This window comes from Glandiceps talaboti, chromosome 6, assembly GCF_964340395.1.
Source record: "Glandiceps talaboti chromosome 6, keGlaTala1.1, whole genome shotgun sequence".
Lineage (NCBI taxonomy): Eukaryota > Metazoa > Hemichordata > Enteropneusta > Spengelidae > Glandiceps > Glandiceps talaboti.
Window position 1 is genome coordinate 20,783,689 of NC_135554.1, and position 21,401 is coordinate 20,805,089.

At 35.4% G+C, this 21,401-nt stretch overlaps 2 protein-coding genes across 2 annotated transcripts in view; one reads left to right on the forward strand and one right to left on the reverse strand.

Moving 5' to 3' along the window:
• Positions 1-1,131: 1,131 nt before the first annotated feature.
• On the forward strand, positions 1,132-14,911 carry LOC144436199 (peptidylprolyl isomerase domain and WD repeat-containing protein 1-like). Its single transcript, XM_078124921.1, has 16 exons — positions 1,132-1,261; positions 4,517-4,619; positions 5,155-5,255; positions 5,821-5,916; positions 6,418-6,505; positions 7,249-7,351; positions 7,977-8,120; positions 8,615-8,689; positions 9,271-9,445; positions 10,446-10,543; positions 11,161-11,360; positions 11,861-11,927; positions 12,171-12,253; positions 12,771-12,883; positions 13,246-13,397; positions 14,151-14,911. The coding sequence occupies exons 1-16, from the start codon at positions 1,132-1,134 to the stop codon at positions 14,292-14,294; spliced, it is 1,872 nt and encodes a 623-aa protein (XP_077981047.1). The 3' UTR covers positions 14,295-14,911.
• A 1,164-nt stretch (positions 14,912-16,075) lies between these two features.
• The window catches only part of LOC144436768 (phosphatidylinositol 3-kinase regulatory subunit alpha-like), a 116,636-nt gene continuing 111,310 nt past the window's right edge, over positions 16,076-21,401 (reverse strand). Inside the window, exons 17-18 of the mRNA XM_078125628.1 lie at positions 20,932-21,114; positions 16,076-20,234 (exon numbers count right to left, since the gene is read on the reverse strand). Coding sequence (XP_077981754.1) covers positions 20,024-20,234; positions 20,932-21,114 — 394 coding nt within the window. The 3' untranslated portion in view covers positions 16,076-20,023. The remainder of the gene's footprint in view (positions 20,235-20,931; positions 21,115-21,401) is intronic.

A 21,401-nucleotide genomic window follows, 5' to 3' on the forward strand; every position in this document is an offset into this window, starting at 1 on the left:
AAAACTAGGGTATTTTGGTTAAGATCCTTGTGCATGTACAGTACAGAAAGCAATGAATCAGTCGAACATCAGTCCTGGTCTTATAACGCTCGTAATACTGCGTTGTAATTAACACATAGTTTATTATGCAAATCTACGCAACAGGGGTTTGTACAAAATAATGACGAACGATTGGTCGACCATTCTTACGTAAGTTCGCGCCCAAAACAAAACATGGTGACGTCCTGGGAAATGTGTATCACACCTAAACACAATAACCGGATAACAATCACCTGTGGCCATTACAGGTGGTCCATATTCGCATGGAGGTAGCATCACGTCCTACCCCCATGATATTCGACACTTTACTGGAATATTTAATGTTTGCATTTGTCGTGGTATTAAATAACTCCTTTCCTGGTTTTACTGTTATTACTATAAATGATATCTCGCATGTAATGAGAAACTTGGGCAAATATAAGAATTAAAGATTTTCTTAAAACTCTCTTTTTTTCTACACTGCAGGGGTTATATAATATATACAAATTCCTTACACAGTGAAATAACCATCTAATTTTGATAATGTGTCAACAAAAATCTGTACGAGCTGGTACCAAGACTTCTTTACCAGTCCACGTTTATTGACACGAACAGGGTTACGTGGACAGACTGATGAGGTGTACCAGAGTAACGTGTTTTTTTGTATGTAATAACATTTTTATTTGGCTTATTACAAAGATAACAATACATCTCTTTTTTCGTAAATGGAAATTTCACAGAAACTTTTCTTGTTAAAGTTATCAATTACAAGAACTATCCATTTCTTAATATGTGCATTTACTTTACCTTTTCCAACTTCAATGTGAAACTCTACACTCTCTGAATATTCTGCAAGTATTTTTTGTATGCCATCAAATCCGTTTTTTTTTATTGAGTAACGTTTTATTACGGAGAAAGTTGGGGATATACAGGGTAGCTATCGTTAACCTATTACTTATAAATTCGTATATTTGGCAAATATAATTCCATCTATCTGCCATACATATCATCCATTGCTCATCCGCGGATATGGTTGATGCGAAGTTTTATACAAAGTTGCCGTGATCGCAAAGGACTATGGGTTTAATATAGTCGCTGTGACGTCATTACAAGATGGCGGCAACCATGGAAAGTTTGAAACGTACTGCCGACGACAATGAAGAAGACGATAGTCAACAAAGCGATGAAGATGACATGATCGGACCTATGCCCGTTGAAGAATCTAAACCCAAGAAGCGGAAAGGTAGATTCCTTGTGTTTGATGTCATGAAATAAAGATACATGCACAATGACAGTAAAACCATGTGTGTCTGGCAGTGGCATACAATGATACATCATGTGTACATGAGGCCTGTAGTGCTAATGCATTGTTGTTGTGTTGTTGACATTTTGATCTTGCCAACATATGTTCTTGTACATCAGGCAAGAATTGAATAAGCATATCAAATGTATATACTATATATGAAAAAAGAAAGTAAACCCCCAAAACATTTAAGATTATTAAACCGAACACTTGGTTCAATGTTGTGTTGTAATGTACACCTATGACATTGATAATATGATAACGTACATTACGAGTTTTAATATCATGAATATTGAGGTTAGTCCTGATCCTGCTTGCATATGGAGTAAGTAGGGACTCGATTCTGACATTGTCCCTGGTGTTGAGGAACATTGTCAGTATCGCGTTCCATACACCGTCTGCAAACAGGACTATGTCGAGACTAACAGTTGACAGATACGCACCACACACAGAACTTTGATATGGGAGGCACGAACGTTCATGTATACAAAATATGAAGACATTACATTACATTGGTGCCATAGTAGTACTGTATTATGGAACTTTAATTCACCGTTTATGTGATTTGGGTGACAAATTTGACATATTTGTCCATTAATTCCAATTTTTATAGCGATTGTAAAAAGTGACAAGCTTGTGATATGATATGTATACATTTGATTAAAAATCAAAGTCTTCTATTCTGGTGAACTTTATTTGATATATTTGTACAAATAGATTCTGGAATTCACTCCAGGGGCTTTGAATTACTCAAATATACAGTGTGCATTGACACTACACCACATGTGGTGAGAATGATTGACACTTCCTGAATGTTGGCAAAAGTGGAGAGAGAGAGTTGATTTTCTGTTGTCATCAAAGGTGCTAATAGGGGGAGGCACAACATAATCAAAATGTATAGTTTATGCTATTTAGTATTGTATTGAAGACCTCACTAGGGGAGGAGCATCTATGAATGACAATAGTTTACCTGCTTGCCTTTGTTTAGTAGGTGTCAAAAGGATAGGAGGAAAGTTATGAATAACCATGGAGATGGAATCAGTCCCTCTAGCTCCATGGAATAACCTTTTAGTTTACTGTTGTTGTAATGGTGTCAATGGGGGAGGAGTAGTGTAATGAGTATATTGTAAACCTAGATATTTTCGCTAAATACTTATTTTCACTGCAAAACAAAAATGTGAAAATAAGAAATGACTAAAATGCCTTCCTGTTCATGAACACAATGTACCAGTCTGGTAATTGGTAAAAATTAGTGTTCGGAAACTAGCTGAAGACTGTAAAATTGCAAAATTTGGTTGTAGTGAAAGTGTTTATAGTTTATAGTACAGTGTTTATTCTCTGACAGTACTGACATGTTTTTTCAAAAAGTGACTCCCAAATACTAAATTGTGAGAAGTCAGTGATGTGAAACAGTTATCAAGTCATGTTACCTTTGTTCCCAACCAAAATTATGGGAAAGTTCCTCCTCCTCCCCTTCCATGCTATTCGAGCAGGGAAAAGATTTGGATAAAACTATGCCTTGAAAAACCGAACATGGAGTTAGTAATGTATTGAAGACCATGGAAGTATCACCCACAGATGGTGATACTTCCACTTAACCACGGATGATTCCATGGGTTAACAAACAGAGTGATCATGATCGATTGTATCATATGTTGGGAAACTGTAACATATTTAGTATTATTAGAGTGCTATCTCTGTCTGTAATACTGAGATTTGAAAATGATACAAAACACTGGCCTATGAACACAGAAACATGTGTTTGTGATGGTGGTGGTTTGAAATGAATTCAACAAGACCTAATAATCAAAATGTACATTATTTACATCAAATTTTCTATGAAGAACAAGTCTGTTGAATGGAAACTATTCAAGAAATGCTGAGTTTGAAGCTATTATTTCTGCCAAGTTATGAGTGCTGTCATCCTGTGTTAATAACATTCAAAAGATATACAGAAAATCCACACCACAGCAATAATAACCAATATATTGAATTCCTACCCAAATGTCACACAGTATAATGGGAATATTAGCTTTCGAAAAAAAAAGAACTATGAATTGAAAGAGCAAAACTTTACTGATATGACACACTGCTAGATTAAACAACTATTGGATGGAACTGCCTTCTACACAGTATTCCATAATGAAAAAGAAATCCAGAAAATTAACTATGATGATATTCAGAAAAATAGAAATTTCAAAATTCTAATTGAAACTGGTTTTCAATAAAATAAGTGTTGAAGATCTGTCAGATGTTAATTCATAGTTGGATGTTTCTAGATACATGTACTGTATTCATGTTGTTTCTGCTGGGAAGAATTTTGAATGTAGATGGTGTTAATAGGGGAGGGGTACCATGATGAATAATAATGGTTTATACTATTGTTGTGTATATACTATGGTGTTATTGACACATTTTGCATATTGCTCCCCCACCCCACCCCCTAGTATACAAGCAGGGACAATAATGGTGCAAACTTGTGCTTTGTAAAATTTGAACATAGAATACTGCAAAATTCATTTTCAGAAATTAATTTGGGCTGTAAATGAAACCAAACCCAAATGTGACTTTTTCTTCAGAACCCATAATAGTCTCAGTGAAGTGAAGCATTGATATTGTTGCAAGATGTGTTAATGGGGGAGGGACCAAGTAATGATTATATTACTAATTAGTCTATTCTATTAGTATGCATACATATAGTATGTAGCTATTGACACTTACTATGTGAAGCTACCTTTCATTTTCTTTGTATTATTCAGACAGAAAGATTTCTAACAGTTACCATGAATTGCTCAGAAAGTAACAACATATATTTGCTTGATTTCACCCTCTTGGTTTATCAAGCTGGTGAATTAAAACCTACAATTTTATCAAGGTTGATAGTGTGATATAGGAATTGTAATCCACTGATGTTGACATATACATAAATAGTGAATGCTTTGGGATGATTGCTGACATGTTAGTAAAAAGTAAATTGTACTAGAAAGCCATGAAAATACAAGCCTTGTGTTAAAAAAATGTACAACTCAACTTTGCAGTGCTAGTATATTTGTTTATGTACAATGTCTATGGTTTGTACACTTTCTCAGGCCTTTTGCTGTACTCAACAGCTTGAACTTTAACATGAGTGGAAAACAGAGTTTTGTGTGCATACTGAAATGTCTAATACATAGTTATTTTGTTATTTGTTTGCAGTGTTAGAATTTGAACATGTGTACCTTAAACACTTACCAGCTGCTGAAACCTATGAGAAGAGTTACATGCATCGAGATATCATTACCCATGTTGCAGTTACCAAGTAAGTTTGACTCAAAAAAACAGTTTGGCTGTATGTATGAACGTAGACCCTCCATCAACCGGTCTATGGTATGAAACAGTACTTCTACCATATAAGCAATGTACCATCATAACCATGTTTTCAATATGTATTGCTTTGAAGAAATTCATGCTACATGTATTGGGTAGAGAGTACTTTACAATGTAAAGTTGCACAAACTGAGTTATAAACTTATTTTTTTGTTGAAAATAAACCTCAATTAAACTTTTTTAGAATGTTGTTGATGTTTCTCAAACCATCTTCAGGTGTTGTAAGTACAATTTATGGCAATAATAGGAGTTTCCTGAAAACAGGAATGGGGAACTTGTACACATTTTAGCACTCTGATATGTGGAACAAAACAAACGACACAAAACAATGAAAATAGAGGTAATTAAAGACATCTAGCCGCTTTCACTACATCAGATTTGATTTTACCTACATTACCACCCTTACTCTTAGTAAAAACACTGCATTGTTGTGGATTACAAATCTAACATTTTTCCTTCCTTTACAGGAGTCAGTTCATTGTCACTGCCAGTTGTGATGGCCATGTCAAGTTTTGGAAAAAACAAGAACATGGCATTGAATTTGTCAAACATTTTAGAGCACATTTAGGTAAGGGACTTTATTATAGGCCCAGTAGCTGGAATTTATTTATTTTATTTATTTATTCAGGTAAACCAACGGGCATAAAGCCCATTTACAGGCACCTTTAGAAACAAATGAGGAAAAACAAGCACTAAAAAGATAAGAATGATATATTTTAACATGGGTTCTTCTTATTCAGCTAATGGAAATGATTGAACTGTTTTCCAGTAAACATCTAGTGTATAAAATAGTGAAAAGTTATGGCTAATATGGCTGGAAAGATTGATTTCTGTATACTTGAGTTAATTTCTACAGAAGTCAATATAGGTCAAATGTCTATGCTGGAGTAAAGTATGCTCAATACATATACAATGTATATATAGAGTGGTTACATAATTTCATGCTGTTTTTGCAATCATCAGACAATATTATATATATTTATATATCAGTAACATCTCCTTTTTATTAATTCCTCAACATTTACATAACAGTTGTAAGTGTAGTGTTGTCAAACAATCCAAAACTTTACACCCCCAAAATTGCTTAAAACCAAGCATGTAGCATCTAATTTATTGCTTTGTGTCTTTCTTAGGTAATTTACAGTGTATTTCAGTCAGTCCAGATGGTTTGCTTCTATGTACCATAGCAGATGACAAATCACTGAAAGTATTTGAGATAGTCAGCTTTGGTGAGTATGTGTTATATATGGATGTAGTCTTGTTATGACAATCAGCAATGCAAGTATAGTGCACCCTCTAGTGTTCAGAATTCAATGTTCTAACATTTTGTTTGTAATATTTACAAGCAGTTGCTGAAGAAAATGTCTGTATGTGATTGATATACATTGTATAGATATTCAATATGTCCTAAAAATATGTATGGCAACATAATAATAATAATCGTAACAAAACTCAATTTGAAAGGTTTCAAAAACTCTAACTAGCATTCACCCTGTACACAGGCATCATCAGGTGATCATCAGATCAGCAATATTTTGTAGTGCTCATTCATTTGATTTCAGTCGTAAGTTGCAGACTTGATATTTTCCAGGTAAACTCTTAAGTAGAAATAAAGTGCTTGTTTTATCAAGGTGTACTGACAATTCTAGTGACCTTATACATGGATATCAGTTTTCATATTTCATATTTCATATCGTTCATCTGGTTTGCATTTATTCTTTCTTCTCTAGATATGATAAATATGATGAAATTGTCCTATAAACCATGTGTCTGTGAGTGGATTTTCTCTCCTGGTGACCCTATCTCAGCCCTAGCTTGGTAAGTGACCCTATCTCAGCACTAGCTTGGTAAGTGACCCCATCTCAGCCCTAGCTTGGTAAGTATCCCTATCTCAGCACTAGCTTGGTAAGTGACCTTATCTCAGCACTAGCTTGGTAAGTGACCCCATCTTGGCCCTAGCCTGGTAAGTATCCCTATCTCAACCCAAGCTTGGTAAGTGACCCTATCTCAGCCCAAGTCTCGTAAGTGACCCGATTTTCAGCTCTAGCCTGGTAAGGGAAGCAGTTTTACGTCAAACCTAATAAGTGACCTAATATTAGACCTAGTCTGGTAAGTGACCCAGTGTCAGCCCTAGCCTGGTAAGTGACCCAGTGTCAGCCCTAGTCTGGTAAGTTACCCAGTGTCAGCCCTAGTTTGGTAAGTTACCCAGTGTCAGCCCTAGCCTGGTAAGTGACCCAGTGTCAGCCCTAGTCTGGTAAGTGACCCAGTGTCAGCCCTAGTCTGGTAAGTGACCCAGTGTCAGCCCTAGTCTGATAAGTGACCCAGTGTCAGCCCTAGCCTGGTAAGTGACCCAGTGTCAGCCCTAATCTGGCAAACAGCTTTGTCTGTGGCCTAGTCTAGTAGTGTAAACAGACTTATGTAAGCTTTCAACAGGTAAGTATACAAATGACAGGCTTTGTACTGGTATGTGACTGAATCACAGCCAAAAGATACATGTACCTGGTTGTTTGCTAATGGCAAAGGATACTTAATGTTTATATGAATGATTATTCTATTTCCAGTTCTGATGAGAATGGTGTGATACATGTATATGATGGTAATGGAGACAACACTCCTCTGCATACTGTAGATAAACTTCATTCAGCACCCCTCATCTTCATGAAGGTTAGTTTCATGAGTTTCATGAGTACAAATCTCTTGGTTTTAAATTATTTGTGATATTGGCTTGAGAGAGAGAGAGAGAGAGAGAGAGAGAGAGAGAGAGAGAGAGAGAGAGAGAGAGAGAGAGAGAGAGAGAGAGAGAGAGAGAGAGAGAGAGAGAGAGAGAGAGAGAGAGAGAGAGAGAGAGAGAGAGAGAGAGAGAGAGAGAGAGAGAGAGAGAGAGAGAGAGAGAGAGAGAGAGAGAGAGAGAGAGAGAGAGAGAGAGAGAGAGAGAGAGAGAGAGAGAGAGAGAGAGAGAGAGAGAGAGAGAGAGAGAGAGAGAGAGAGAGAGAGAGAGAGAGAGAGAGAGAGAGAGAGAGAGAGAGAGAGAGAGAGAGAGAGAGATGACACACAATCACATATGGTAAAACAAACAAACTTCTGTAGCATGTGCCTTTTGTTTTCAAGTTATCTATTCTGGGATGTTGAGTGCTTGCATGAGAGAGAAGAGGACAAACTAGACAATCAACATGAGTTCAGTGTTAAATTACAAGAAGGAGTCAACACTTGAAGAAAACCTACATAATATGCATACAATTACACCTTTCGCTGGCTCAAACCAAGATTCTTGTTTGTTTTCTGGTTTCAGTATAACTCTATGTTTAATGTTATGGTATCAGCTGACCAGAAAGGCATGGTTGAGTACTGGACAGGTCCTAAAGACAACTATATTTTCCCTAAAAATGTACATTTCAAATACAAAACAGACACTGACCTCTATGAGTTTGTCAAGGTAAAGTTAATGTTTCTTTGTATCTTATTTACAACAGATTTTTTGTTACTTGATGGAGGAAAGATTAACATAAAAATAAGTTAGTGTTAACATAGCTTTTGTAATCATGGACACTGATGCAGTGTGCAAGACTAAAATATGGCCAAATTCAGTTTTATGAATTTCATTTTACAGCCATTGTCTGGATGGTTTCTCATGCTGCTAAGTTGCTTGGTGTTAGGTATACATGATATAAAGTGTAAAAACCCTAAATTTGACAAATCTTGTGTGTCCAAGTGGCTAAAAAGTAGGCAACTGAAATCATAGACTCTCCATTCACAGGTCCTGTGGGTGGAGGGTCTGTGCTTGAATACAGTATTGTTGTTTTATTGGACTATACCATAATCTGTGTATTAGTACCTGAATGACTGTATTTTGAAATTCTGTGTGTCCATATTGACTTTTGAGACTGTGTAGTAATGAGTATCACCTTTTATTCGTTTTGTCACCACTAGTGTAAAACTGTACCAACTGCGCTGAGTTTCTCACCAGATGGTAAAATATTTGCCACGATGTCATTGGACAGGAAGGTAAGTTGGATGTAAGACATAGTAAATCGTTTATGATGTATGTTACCAGTACGGATGATCTATTTATTTGCTAGGTATTTCTAGGTTACTCATGACCTTACTTGTCCTACATTTTTGAATCTGACCCCAAAAGTGAAAAATAAAGGTGCGGTAAATATGGCTGGTTCAGAAAAGACATAACTGATAACTGATGGGAAGATGCCGACATCAGAAAAGTGTATCTGGGCATAAATTATCATTTAATATATACTCTGGTTTGTCTACATCGTGACACCGTGTATTGCGTGTCTACATCATTGGTTCTGCCGGTCAACACACTAGTCAAAATGCTTAAAATTGCCATTACTTTCCTCAGTTTTTTTTCCATATTACTGGCAATGGTACAATTATATTATTCCCCAATATTTTTCTTCATTCAGCCAGAAAATACTCGTGACCTAAGGGTGCTTGTCACTACACTTGTAGTGACAAGCACCCTTAGGTCACTCATATTTTCCTTTTTCTTTTTTGAAAGAAGAAAAATATTGGGGATTAACATCTAAATGTCTCTCGTAACCAAGAGATTCTAATTTGTATTTCAGGTGAGACTGTTTAAGTTTGCTACTGGTCGTATGTTTAAAGTATTGGACGAATCACTGCAAAGATTTACAGAGCTGCAACAAATGAAACAGCAATTGCCTGATATGGAGTTCGGTAGACGTATGGCCCAGGAACGAGATTTGGGAAAATCAGGAAATTTAAAACGTGGTAATGTAGGTAGGTAAACTATGACAGGACATCGAACCAATCGGATTGATGAACTGACAAAAAGATGTAGAATTTTATCATGCTAAAGTTTGTTTATATCAAATATGACTAAATGTATGTTTATTTATCACTAGTAAGGTATTTATGAAAACATCGGTTACAGTTTGTCCCAGGATTCAATCCCAGGTTCTGACATTTGTGATCTGTTATCAGTTGAACTATATGGATTACATATAGTATTGTTCTTTTCTGGCAAACATTATCTACAAGTCTGCCAGATAATTGCTTTTTACACCTACATTTTAATGTTAATGCTAATGCAAATAGGGCATATAGAAGCCCTTTTTGGTACTTTTCATTTATTTTTGTCTGTTGAAAAATAATGAAATTTTTATAATTGAAATAATTCATTCCAAACTACTACACAATTTATGATCTGTTGAAGTTCAAACAAAATCCATGGTCAGCAGCCAGTGAAAGTTGGTAGAATCTGTTAAAGTAGTATGCATACTGTTTCTGTTTATATCATTAACTAAATACAGAGCCCACACTGTGTAACTTAAGTGATGTTTGTGTGTTATATATTTATGGTGTCTATCTCAACATGAAACCTTGTGATCAGACTCACTGATCTTGATAGTTCATTAAATAGATTTGACTCCGTTTGGGGGAAAAGAACTGTATATCTTTCCTTGTTGGTGATTATACTATGTACACTGGCGCGGCTTGATGCCTGTGTATAAACAGAAATAAACAGACCATTTCATAATCGTCAACAAAAATTGTAAGTTGTTGCAATGCTAAGAGTTTGCCACCAGGCAATCTCTGCTTCGGCAAGTACAACAATGGAAATATTGAACTGAAAATGAAAAAAATTCTAGAACAGTTGATTGGGTTACTGTAATACAGCTACTGGAGTTTTCAGTAATGGATACCATAGTTGATTTGTGTCCTTATATTTTACATGGTAGTATTCTTTCTCTCTGTTTTGTCGAATTTCCAACTTTAGTGTTTGATGAGAGTGGTAACTTCATCCTGTATGGTACAATGCTAGGAATCAAAGTGATCAACCTACACACCAATAAATGTGTACTCACAGTGGGTAAGGTAAGTTTAATCAGAATGGAACACTTGACGATAAGTACATCAAGGCTCTTAATTAAGTCATGTTGAAATAAGGTTTACATATTCAGTACATTGTTACGCATAATTTAAGTGTAAGCAATTAAACTCAACTCACTCACTCACTCACTAACTCACTCACTCACTCACTCACTCACTCACTCACTCACCCACCCACCCACCCACCCACTCACTCACTCACTCACTCACCCACCCACCCACCCACCCACTCACTCACTCACTCACTCACTCACTCACTCACTCACTCACTCACTCACTCACTCACTCACTCACTCACACTCACTCACTCACTCATTCATTCATCCATTCATATATTCTGTCTGTCTGTATGCCTGTCTGTCTGTCTTTCTGTCTGTCTGTCTGTCTGTCTGTCTGTCTGTCTGTTTGTCAGCCAGTCAGCCAACCACTTGTTTACTCAGTCAGGCAATCAGTCACCCTGTCAGTTGGCTAGCTACTCTGTCCATCATTCAGTCAATCAGTCAGACCACCAATCACTAAGTCAGTCACTGAGTTAGCCAATCAGTCAGTCAGTCAGTTAAGTCAGTCAGTATATCTTAACAATATTCTGTTCCTTATTTCAGCCTGAGAATGTCAGATTCCTACATTTAGCACTCTTCCAAGGTAAAGTTTTGAAAAATCAGTCAGCCGAAACATTGGAAATGAAAGCATCAGATAATCCATCACTCCAGAATATCAGTCTCGATCCAACACTATTTTGCACTGGATTCAAGAAAAACCGATTCTTTATGTTTACAAGGAGAGGACCTGAAGACACTAAGAGGTAAAAAGTGTTACGTGTATTTAGACATTATTCACTTATGTTTTCATTCATTTAGCCAAGGAAAATACAAGTGACCTAGGGGGCCTTGTCACTACAAGTCAAAGCTGAATAGTGACAAGACCCCCTAGGCTAGTAGTACTTTTGAATGTAGAAAGATATTGGGAAACAATCATGGTGATTTTGAATGTCGTATTTCAAACACTGCAGAACCAATGACATAAACACATGATATTAGTCTTCGACAGAGATCTGTATTGTTATCATTGATGAGTTCACCATGGATGTTTGAGTAGAGTATCTGTTGATGTTTAAGACATGCATACCGTGAACAAGACTACTGGTATAATTCCATTTAGAATTAGTGTAGGGGCTAAGTACTGAAGAAAACAGATGTCATCTTGGAAGTAAAAAAAATGATTGTATAAGACATAACAAAGTTGGTAAATTTGAAAGTGATGAGAGATACATAAATATTATATTGTTCTATGTTTTGTGTTCAGTGCTGATGCCGACAGAGATGTGTTCAATGAAAAACCATCCAAAGAAGAAGTGATGGCAGCAACACAGGTGAGTTGAAAAGTAATGGTTGGGTGTGAGATGTGCAGACCAAAAATTTGCATGTGCTTTAATTAACATGTACAATGTCTAATTATTGGCATTTAAACAATTTTCAGTGAATTTATTGTTGGTTGTAAGAATACTTCAGTTACAGCTAGTGCAACTTTAATAATATTATGGGATAGATTTTATCTATGGAATTACATCATGTTTTCCACTGACTATACCTTTGTATATATTTCTTTTTTTCAGAATGCAGTATCTCAAAGGATAGCAGAAAATGCTATTATGCACACTACCATGGGAGATATCCATCTCAAATTATTACCAACAGAGTAAGATTTTGTTGTGATTTTGTATCAGTTAATTATTCGTCAGTCTGCCACAAAAATGTGATCTCAAAATTCTGATATTAGTTTATGTTGCTGTGTTTGGACAACTTATAAAGACAGTGTTCTCCCACAAATTTATGGCAGTATTATTGAAACTCGTATAGTGCTAAGAAAATGTGATATGATCTGAAATACTGGCATTTTTTGGCTTACGATTTTTTTTGTATGAAAAAGCCAGTTGTCTTGTTACTAGTACCCGACAATAAATTTTGTCTTTATGAAAACATTTCTCTGACCTTGCGTCTAACACAAAGTCACAGACTTTTTCCAGTGAAAAAAAAGGCAAAATATTATATGTTCATTAAATTTCTAATGTTTGAAAGAAATTTTAGTGTGGAACCCAGTGCAATTTAAAGGCCCCTGGAACCCTGATACTTTTAGGATGGGTTCCACATATACTGTCCATGTGGAAAGTTGGATAATATTTGTAATAAATCTGTATGTTTATGACTTTCAACAGATGTCCTAAAACTGTGGAGAATTTCTGTGTACATAGTAAAAATGGTTATTACAATGGACATGTCTTCCATAGGATTATTAAACAGTTTATGATTCAGACAGGAGACCCCCTAGGTAAGTAATGGATAATTGTATTATGATAATATATTATGATTCAGACCCACTAGTTTAGTAAATAAATGTCTATCTTGACCCACTGTGAAGGCAAACAAAAGTTTATGAACGCCACCCAAGTAAGTAAAAAAATGTCTGTAATTGGACCAACTAAGATGGTAAACAAAACATCTAAAAATTTAAAAGCGTTCATTTTCTGTTGTTTTTTTCTAAAGCACTATAAAACTATCTTTTATGAGTGAAGATGAAAACTCATGAAGAAGGTTAAGATATTTGGTTATTTGTCACCTTGATTTGGATTAATTTTTGAGTTGAAGTTAGCTTGTATCTGAGATAGTCTTTTGTGTTTTTTTTTGTAATAGGTACTGGTACAGGTGGAGAGTCAATATGGGGAGGGGAATTTGAAGATGAATTTCACCCAAATCTAAGACATGACAGACCATATACTCTGAGTATGGCTAATGCAGGACCTAATACCAATGGATCCCAATTCTTTATCACTGTTGCACCTAGTGTAAGTGTAGTTAGTCAAATATCTGAATTCCAAAGACACATTGGTCAATCCCTACATGCAGTGTACAATAGGCATTGTTTCTCAAAAAATATATCCATGTAATCAAAATGCACCATGCAACTAATAACTTGGTTTACAAGTATTTAATTAATTAATCAATCAATCAATCAATCAATCAATCAATCAAGCCTAGAAGGTATCAAACTCCATACCAAAGACTACTGTAGTGTAATATAAGAAAGACGAAAGATTGTACACATTTGCCACTAGGGGGCGCTGTGCAGGAGTATTTTGTGACCAGCAAGGAGGGTCATAATCATGAAGCATTGTACTGTATTTTCCTTTAAAAAAATCATAATATATCAAAAAAAGTTGATAACATTCTTGCCCAGGTTAAATAATCCTACTTTGCAGTTTTTTATGTTAAATGAAGTCATCAGGGTTCGGTAAATATGTTTCTGTTGCTGTTTCCGTTCCATGGGTATCCATGGCGTAAATTTTAGCCACCGATGTTGCTAATCATGCTGTTGTGCAACACTTTCAAAATGGTTGGAAAGTAGGTGACCAGAAAATGGTATGTTGTGGGTAGATTTATGATGATGGTAATAAAGCAAAATCATGATACACTGTTTTCTACAATTTCAATTCTGTACACAGGCACAGACTTGTAAATGAGGAACAATTTAAAACTGACAGCCTTTAAGTTCATAACTAATGTAATCAGTATTTCTTCTGGTCTTCATTATCACACAGCCCTGGTTAGACAACAAACACACTATTTTTGGACGTGCAGTGAAAGGTATGGAGGTGGTGCAGAAGATCAGTGAAGTTAAATGTAATCCCAAGACAGATAAACCCTACGATGATATCAAGATAATCAGTATTACACTCAAATAAATTATAGTCAAAGTGAATTTTCTACTCTTACAAAATGGCCGCCAGTTTTCATGCAGGCATTAGTTTCCTGTAAGGAATGCCCACATTCACTTATAGTCATAGTGACAGTTTCCAATTGGACAGGTTGATTTGACAGATAACAATAGTAAACTTTCTACTTTTATAAAATGGCTGTCATTTTTCATGCAGGCATTACTTTCCTGTCAAGAATGCCAACATTCACTAATATTTGCAAACAGTGAAAGTTTTGTAAGTTCAATAATAAGTAAATGTCAACAGACAGTTTGAGTTGCTCAATTCTTTTGAAGAGAAAGTTAGTAATAACAGGCACTGTACAGCAACATGGGAATAGAAAGGGTCACTTCTCTTGCATGAAAACTCTCATGCAATGGCAGAGCTTTACAACATTCCTACACATGCCAAGGATGAAACAGACTGACTGACTGAATGAATGAATGAATGAATGAATGCAAACAGCATACGAAACGTAGTATAAGATTTCAATGATATGACTCTATGACAGGTCAAATATGCATAATGAAACTGTCAATGATAACTTTTTTCAGTTTTTCACTACATTATCATTCATATAATATTTCAGAATGACTACATGTAATATAGCATAGCAAACTTTCTACTGATATAACATGGTTGTCAGTTGTCACACAGAATGAGTAAACATTTTCTTCCTGTGAAGAATACCACTTATCTATTTATATACATGTACATGTACCAAGCAAGAAATAAAGACTGCCATACTTTTATAACCAGGTTTATCTCAGCGTGGTATTTACATTATTACTGCTTCTGCCTTTGTCTTTGATACACACTTCTAAGAAAACTTGTGTTTCGTCAGTATTTCTTGGTATGCTCTTGAAGAAAACTGGTTTTTCGTCAGTATCATCACAAACCCAATATCATGGCATGTATGGATAGATAGAGGGCAGTGTACTCTATGAATCCTTTCTGGGGAAGTTCTTCTTTGTAAGTCCATGGATCATTAGTAAACATGGTATTTAGGGGACTTGACTGTGAGTACACATTTATTGGTATGTTCTATGTACCACTCCAAGGTACAAGCTATGTTGAACATTTATGTTCACTTAAACTATGCAAACATACTGGTATATGTGGTACCCATCGCAATATGTTATACATACCACTCCAAAGTATACCAATTAGTACACATATCAAACTATGTTAAACATTTACGCTCACATGCACTCTGAACACTACACACCAAATATAGCATATTTGTTATGTACACTTCATGTCACATGTTTTGAACACCACGTGAAACAGGGCATACCAATTGTATCATTCTCACAAACCAGAGCTATTATTTCTTTGAACCAGTAGGGACTGGCTCGTTACGAACGGTAACGTAAAACGGCCGTGGTTTGCGAAAATGAATTGTATGCACACCACAATATATTCTGGTCACACTAATCACGATAACATACTGGTTATTTACACATATCAGAACATGTTCTCACTCCAATCATAACATACTGGTTATTTACACATATCAGAACACGTTCTCATGCCAATCATAACATACTGGTTATTTACACATATCAGAACATGTTCTCACTCCAATCATAACATACTGGTTATTTACACATCAGAACATGTTCTCATGCCAATCATAACATACTGGTTATGGACACATATCTCACATTTATGTGCTACCATGCAAGTTTATCTGAAAATGCATGAATTGCAAACATACTGCATACTTGTACACACAGCATTGAAGACACAAAGTGTTGTAGGATGGTCAAAGCTTTATTTGCATACCTTTTTTTTTTCTTCTGATTGTATTAAGTATACAGTTGTTATCACTATATTTCATTTCTGACAACTGAATACTGGTGTGCAAAACCATCTGTATAATTTGTGTTCTTTCATAGTCACCACTGTCCCCACTACCCAGTTGTCCACCAAAAAGTAGAATTGCTTCAAATGCAACTTACAAAAATGTCTTACAAAAAAAACAAAAAACTTACAATGCGAGTTGCAAAACTTGATGCAAGGAATACCTATATCTGAGTTGTAATGTAAAAGTTGCCACATGTTGATATAATAGTAGTTCAGTGATTTTACTGTCTAAAGAAAATGTAGTTCGGCTTTGACATAAAAAGTGCTATGTTCAAAATGTGTACATTACTTGATTATTGTCAATAGGGATATTAGCCTTTGAAGAACTGCCAACATGTCAGCCAATCAAATCACCTGTTTTGAAGAACTACCAGCATGTCTGCTAAGCATATGTTGCTATGGTAACCCTGGTATGGCCAATCAAATTTGATCAGCCGTTTGGAATTCAAAAGTTTCAAGAGACAAACACATATTTTAAGTAATACTTGTTGCAAGTTCTAGAAAAAGGCAAGTTCATAATGGACAAAGTAAGTGAAGACAGCCTTCAAATTCAGTAAAAGGAATAAGTTTCTTTGCATTTTGCACATCTATCTTTGTTTCTGTATTTACGTTGTATAACATTTGGACAGAAATGTCTCCAACCACTGATAATATTTAAAAAGTTGGGTTAATGTAAATTGTTAACAGATATGCTGGTGTCTTCAAAAAGTATGTTACATAAAGATAGAATTATTATAATACCTTTAGGCTTTTCTGTTATTTATTTTCTGTTTTGTACTTTTTCAAATGTATAAAGTATTGTACTGGAGTGTATTGACTCATAAAATGTCAAGTCAGTTCTGCTTACAAATCTGATGTCTGTACATTTTTCATAGCCAGTTTTATACTGTGAAATACGCCAAATTCTGGTAATCATAAAAACAAAAGATTGTATAAGTGTGGCCACTAGGAGAGTTGTTTGGCAGCAGCTTTTAGACCAGAAGTGAGGGCCATGATAGTTGAGTTACTTGAGTACTAGAATTATCATTTCTGAGTGTTTCATGGCACAAATTGGTGATGTTTCACATTCAAAGTATTTTGCAAACCTTAAAATTTCAGATGACGCCATTTTCCACGACTCACAAAGAACTGTTTTAGCCATATTTTGTTGGCTGTTTCATATCCTGTTATGTAATTTTACCCCTCGCTTTTTTTCATGTGGGGTGCCCTCTTGGACATTTATTTTAAAATGACTGCAAGGTAGGTAACTAGAATATGACGTATTATTTCCACAATACTGACAAAACCATCAGATTAGTGATAAAAAAAAAAGGAAAGTAAAGATGATTTATTTGAACCCTACCGACCTCTGACCTCTGACCTGATAGCAGTATGATTTGAACTCACAAATCTAACAGTAATGAATACTAAACAATACATTGAAGAATGTATACTTGTAGGGAGAAGCTAAGAACAGAATCATGATATCTTGTGTGTCAAGAACGATTTCTAAAATAGTATCTTATAAACACAGCAACAATATCTAAGCACTGCTCGACCTAAAACAACTTTATATTTTTTTTTGTAGTAGTTATGAGAAACAATGGACAATAAACCAAGACTAACTTCCAATTTGTAGTATTCTATTTGTTTATAAAATTCTGTCCTATATCTAGAAATATTTGCTATAACTTTGGAGTATTCAGTAAAAAAAAATATGAAAACTTGACTGGCTTTCAGCAGTGAATTGCTATCTGGTCCTGAAGTATACTTACATAAGTTCTTTCTCCTTTTTTTGTTTTGTTTCAGGTCAATTTATTTGTTGCTTTCGATTCACACTTATTTTAATTTGTACAGTCTATGACTTAGCAAGATATGTCATGTTCTTGCATATAGCCTATGTTAACATAACATAGCTAAAATTTTGCAAACTTTTTTTGCTCATATGACAGGGAGGCACAGTCTCCATTCATTACAAGAAATCGAAGAAGCCATACTTCGACAACTGAAAACAGTTTAAACTCAGTTCCCATATGATAATTTTTTTTCTTAAATTTGAAATTGATAGGACAAATACGTTTTCTTTGATTTCATGTCCATGGGGGAAAATTTCCTCATTCTTTAATAATCTCTGTACTTTCTACTGTTCCAATATTTTTTTAATCCATTCCAATATTTGGAATATTTTGAAAATACCATGGTATCTACAAATGTATGATAATGTATTCTGTATGCTGAATATGAGACTTTTTAAACAGCTAACTAATAAGGTGTATTAAATAAAACATCAACATCTTCATATGATGTGAATGACCTCAAGGGTCCTTCCTAGCCATTATAAATGTATGAAGGTGAATATTCTATGGCACACACGGTATGATGGGTATTTGCCAAACTTGCCTAACTACACTAACGAAAAGAAGCTGTGTCAGACAATATTTGACAAACTATCTGTTACTCGCCATGTTAGGAAATTGTTGACGATACCATACAGGTTGTGTCAGGCAATATTTGCCTAACCATACTTTAGTGTGGTGAGAGACAATGTTTGCCTAACTATACCATGCAGGTTTGTAAGTCAGACTATTTGCCTAACTAGACTAGACAAGTTAGGCAATGTTTGCCTAACTGTGTTGTAAACATTATTTGTTTTAATACATACAATTTACATGCTTTAATAATCAGAATTAATAGAACTTATCTACACAACCTTCCAAAAAAAAAATTTCAACTTACTTATTCCAAAAAAAGTCACAATCAGTGTTCTTTTTGCATTCACGTTTACAATCATCATGATTTTTCTTATCATACAAAAAAACCACATACAAAAACCGTCGATACAAAAAAGGTCCAACTTTCCAGAATATATCTCTTTTCTTTGTGCTAACAAAGCTTATAAAGCACACTTTTGTTTTGTATAAAATGTACAACCTAGCAGAAAAATATTATACAAATTTGAGATTTCTTATCAAAAACAAGAGGAAGAGATAGAAATCTCCTCGACAACGCTACCGCTAATCTTCAAATAACATATTGTAGTCAGAATAAGTATGTATAACACTTCAAATGCCCGACAGTTTAAAAAACATCAGAAGCAGCCCTAGAGTAAAAAAAAATCAAATGGACCGGACATTCATGAAAATAATCAAGAAAGTAGCAAATATGGTTCAGATCACCGTTGAAGACTTGAGGATTTTGACCACTCATATGATGACCACAGTTTTCTTTCTCTTGACCAATCTAGGTTCTGTATTATGTACATTCCTTCATAATAATTCTACAGTCTTTCAGGATTTGAGTATAAAATTCATGTAAATAACGTACGACTCAAAAAGTGGTTTGCTTCACCCTGCAACACACATCAGGAGAACGTTTCGTTCCGAAATACTGTCACTGATAGCACAGTCTTCCAATGACACATACTGTCATTGGATTTCTTCTTGTAAACCCAAGCTAATTTTATTCGTAAACTCGCGAGTCTGTCCAGTCAGGAGACGACAGGACACTGCTGTCGCATCACTACAGACTCGTTCGAAAATCCTCATAACTTTTAAAGTCTTCATGGGTACAATACGCCAAAATGCTTGCTTTTTAAGTATGTAAATTTCACGTCTTATCACATTAAAGGCAAATTACAATAGTTTGGGATTTGCATGTCGGTATGATGGTTTTTGGTCCATGGTTGGGCATGGTGCAGCAATGTTGATATATTCCAATATGGTGATTTCCATATACCATCAACACAGATTGGCAGCAACATTGAATACTTTCATTCATTTCGACGTGACAGCAAAATTAATGATGTCAAGATTTCACACATTCCAGCTGAGATCAAAAAACAATTGACGCCAGCATGGAGGTCATCTTCATCATCGGTTGATGTCGTTATCAGTGGGCGGAGACGGTCCATACACTGGGTACGCTAACGTAGTGTCCAATTGGTCATTGTGTTGCAGAAGTGAGTTCTGTTGGTAATGCAGTACAAGTTCCTTTAATGTCTTAAATATCGTGAAAGGTTCAGCGTATCCGTATCCTTTGTCTGACCTAATTATCATACAATGCCGCACTTCACTGTCCGCTCTACAGATAGAATACAAAACAAGTATATCAATCTTCACATCACATGACAATTCATCACTTTCATGACCTCTGAATGACCTACATCCAGGCATTCTTGGAGGCATGTGCTAAAAACTATTCAATCTGAATGAGTATTTCAAATCTCTTCAATGTCTTAACTCATTTTTAAGCTTTTGACCCCAAAATAACATTTTTTGACTCAAATCACATACCTGTGATGCAGTCGTTTTGCTTTGAACAATTTCCCAACTAGACACCAAAATTAATGTCCCTACCCAAATACCAAGGCAACCGGTCTGGCGGTCTTTGGAAGCCAATAAAATGAATATTCTTAGGTATTGTGGCAATTACTTAGGAACATAACAGTTGGGTGGCATGCTTACAAGTTTATATAAATTTGTTTTAAAATGACACTTGACACACTACTCTTGGGTCACAAAAGACCGTGAACATTGACTTTTTCGTATATTACAATACACAAGTTTGATGACAAATGCAAGCTTTTCATGAGGTTGTCCAGAATTTGTCTGTTTTTTCTTGTAAAGTAATGTCTTGTACTGCACATGCACAGGAACATATTTACAATAATGTCCACTCACTGAGATGATACAAAGGTTACACTAGAGAGTTTGCAAAAATGGTGTTTTCCTTACAGCACAATGTAAATGCTATAGAATATATGCATAGTTTTACTTACACTAAAGAACACGCATAGTTGGGTTTTTTATCTGGTGACACCTGACTGCTCTTTCTGATAAGGAAAGTACCATTAGGTTTGCCCATTAGCAACTCAATAGCCCTGCCTCTGCTGATTTCAGGCAGGAACCACAGTTGCTCATCGTGATGTGGCAGTGCCTCTACTTCGGTTATTGTCTGGGTTCTATCATTTACAAGTAGACAAAAACAGAGTAACGTTACTATAAAAGTGTTATCACTGACTCAGCTTCAGTAACTGCAAGTGTACTGTCATGTTTACAAATCGACAAAACATAAGATGTTACAGCAAACATATTATCACTGGCTAAATTTCATTCATTGCACATGTTCTATCACATGGTGCCCACGCCAATTTGCTTTAATAATTGTTAATGTGTATTATCTATATACATTTTGTAAACTGATATAAGCCGAAAGTGGTCTTAGTTATAGGCTGTGCTTCTTTAACCA

What these genes read in the sequence shown, in the direction of transcription:
- LOC144436199 (XM_078124921.1), top strand. Translation starts at nt 1,132, where the DNA reads ATGGCGGCAACCATGGAAAGTTTGAAACGTACTGCCGACGACAATGAA. An exon ending in ATTTGAGATAGTCAGCTTTG is followed by an intron (nt 5,917 to 6,417) that starts GTGAGTATGTGT and finishes TTTCTTCTCTAG; the next exon opens with ATATGATAAATATGATGAAA. An exon ending in CACCCCTCATCTTCATGAAG is followed by an intron (nt 7,352 to 7,976) that starts GTTAGTTTCATG and finishes TTCTGGTTTCAG; the next exon opens with TATAACTCTATGTTTAATGT.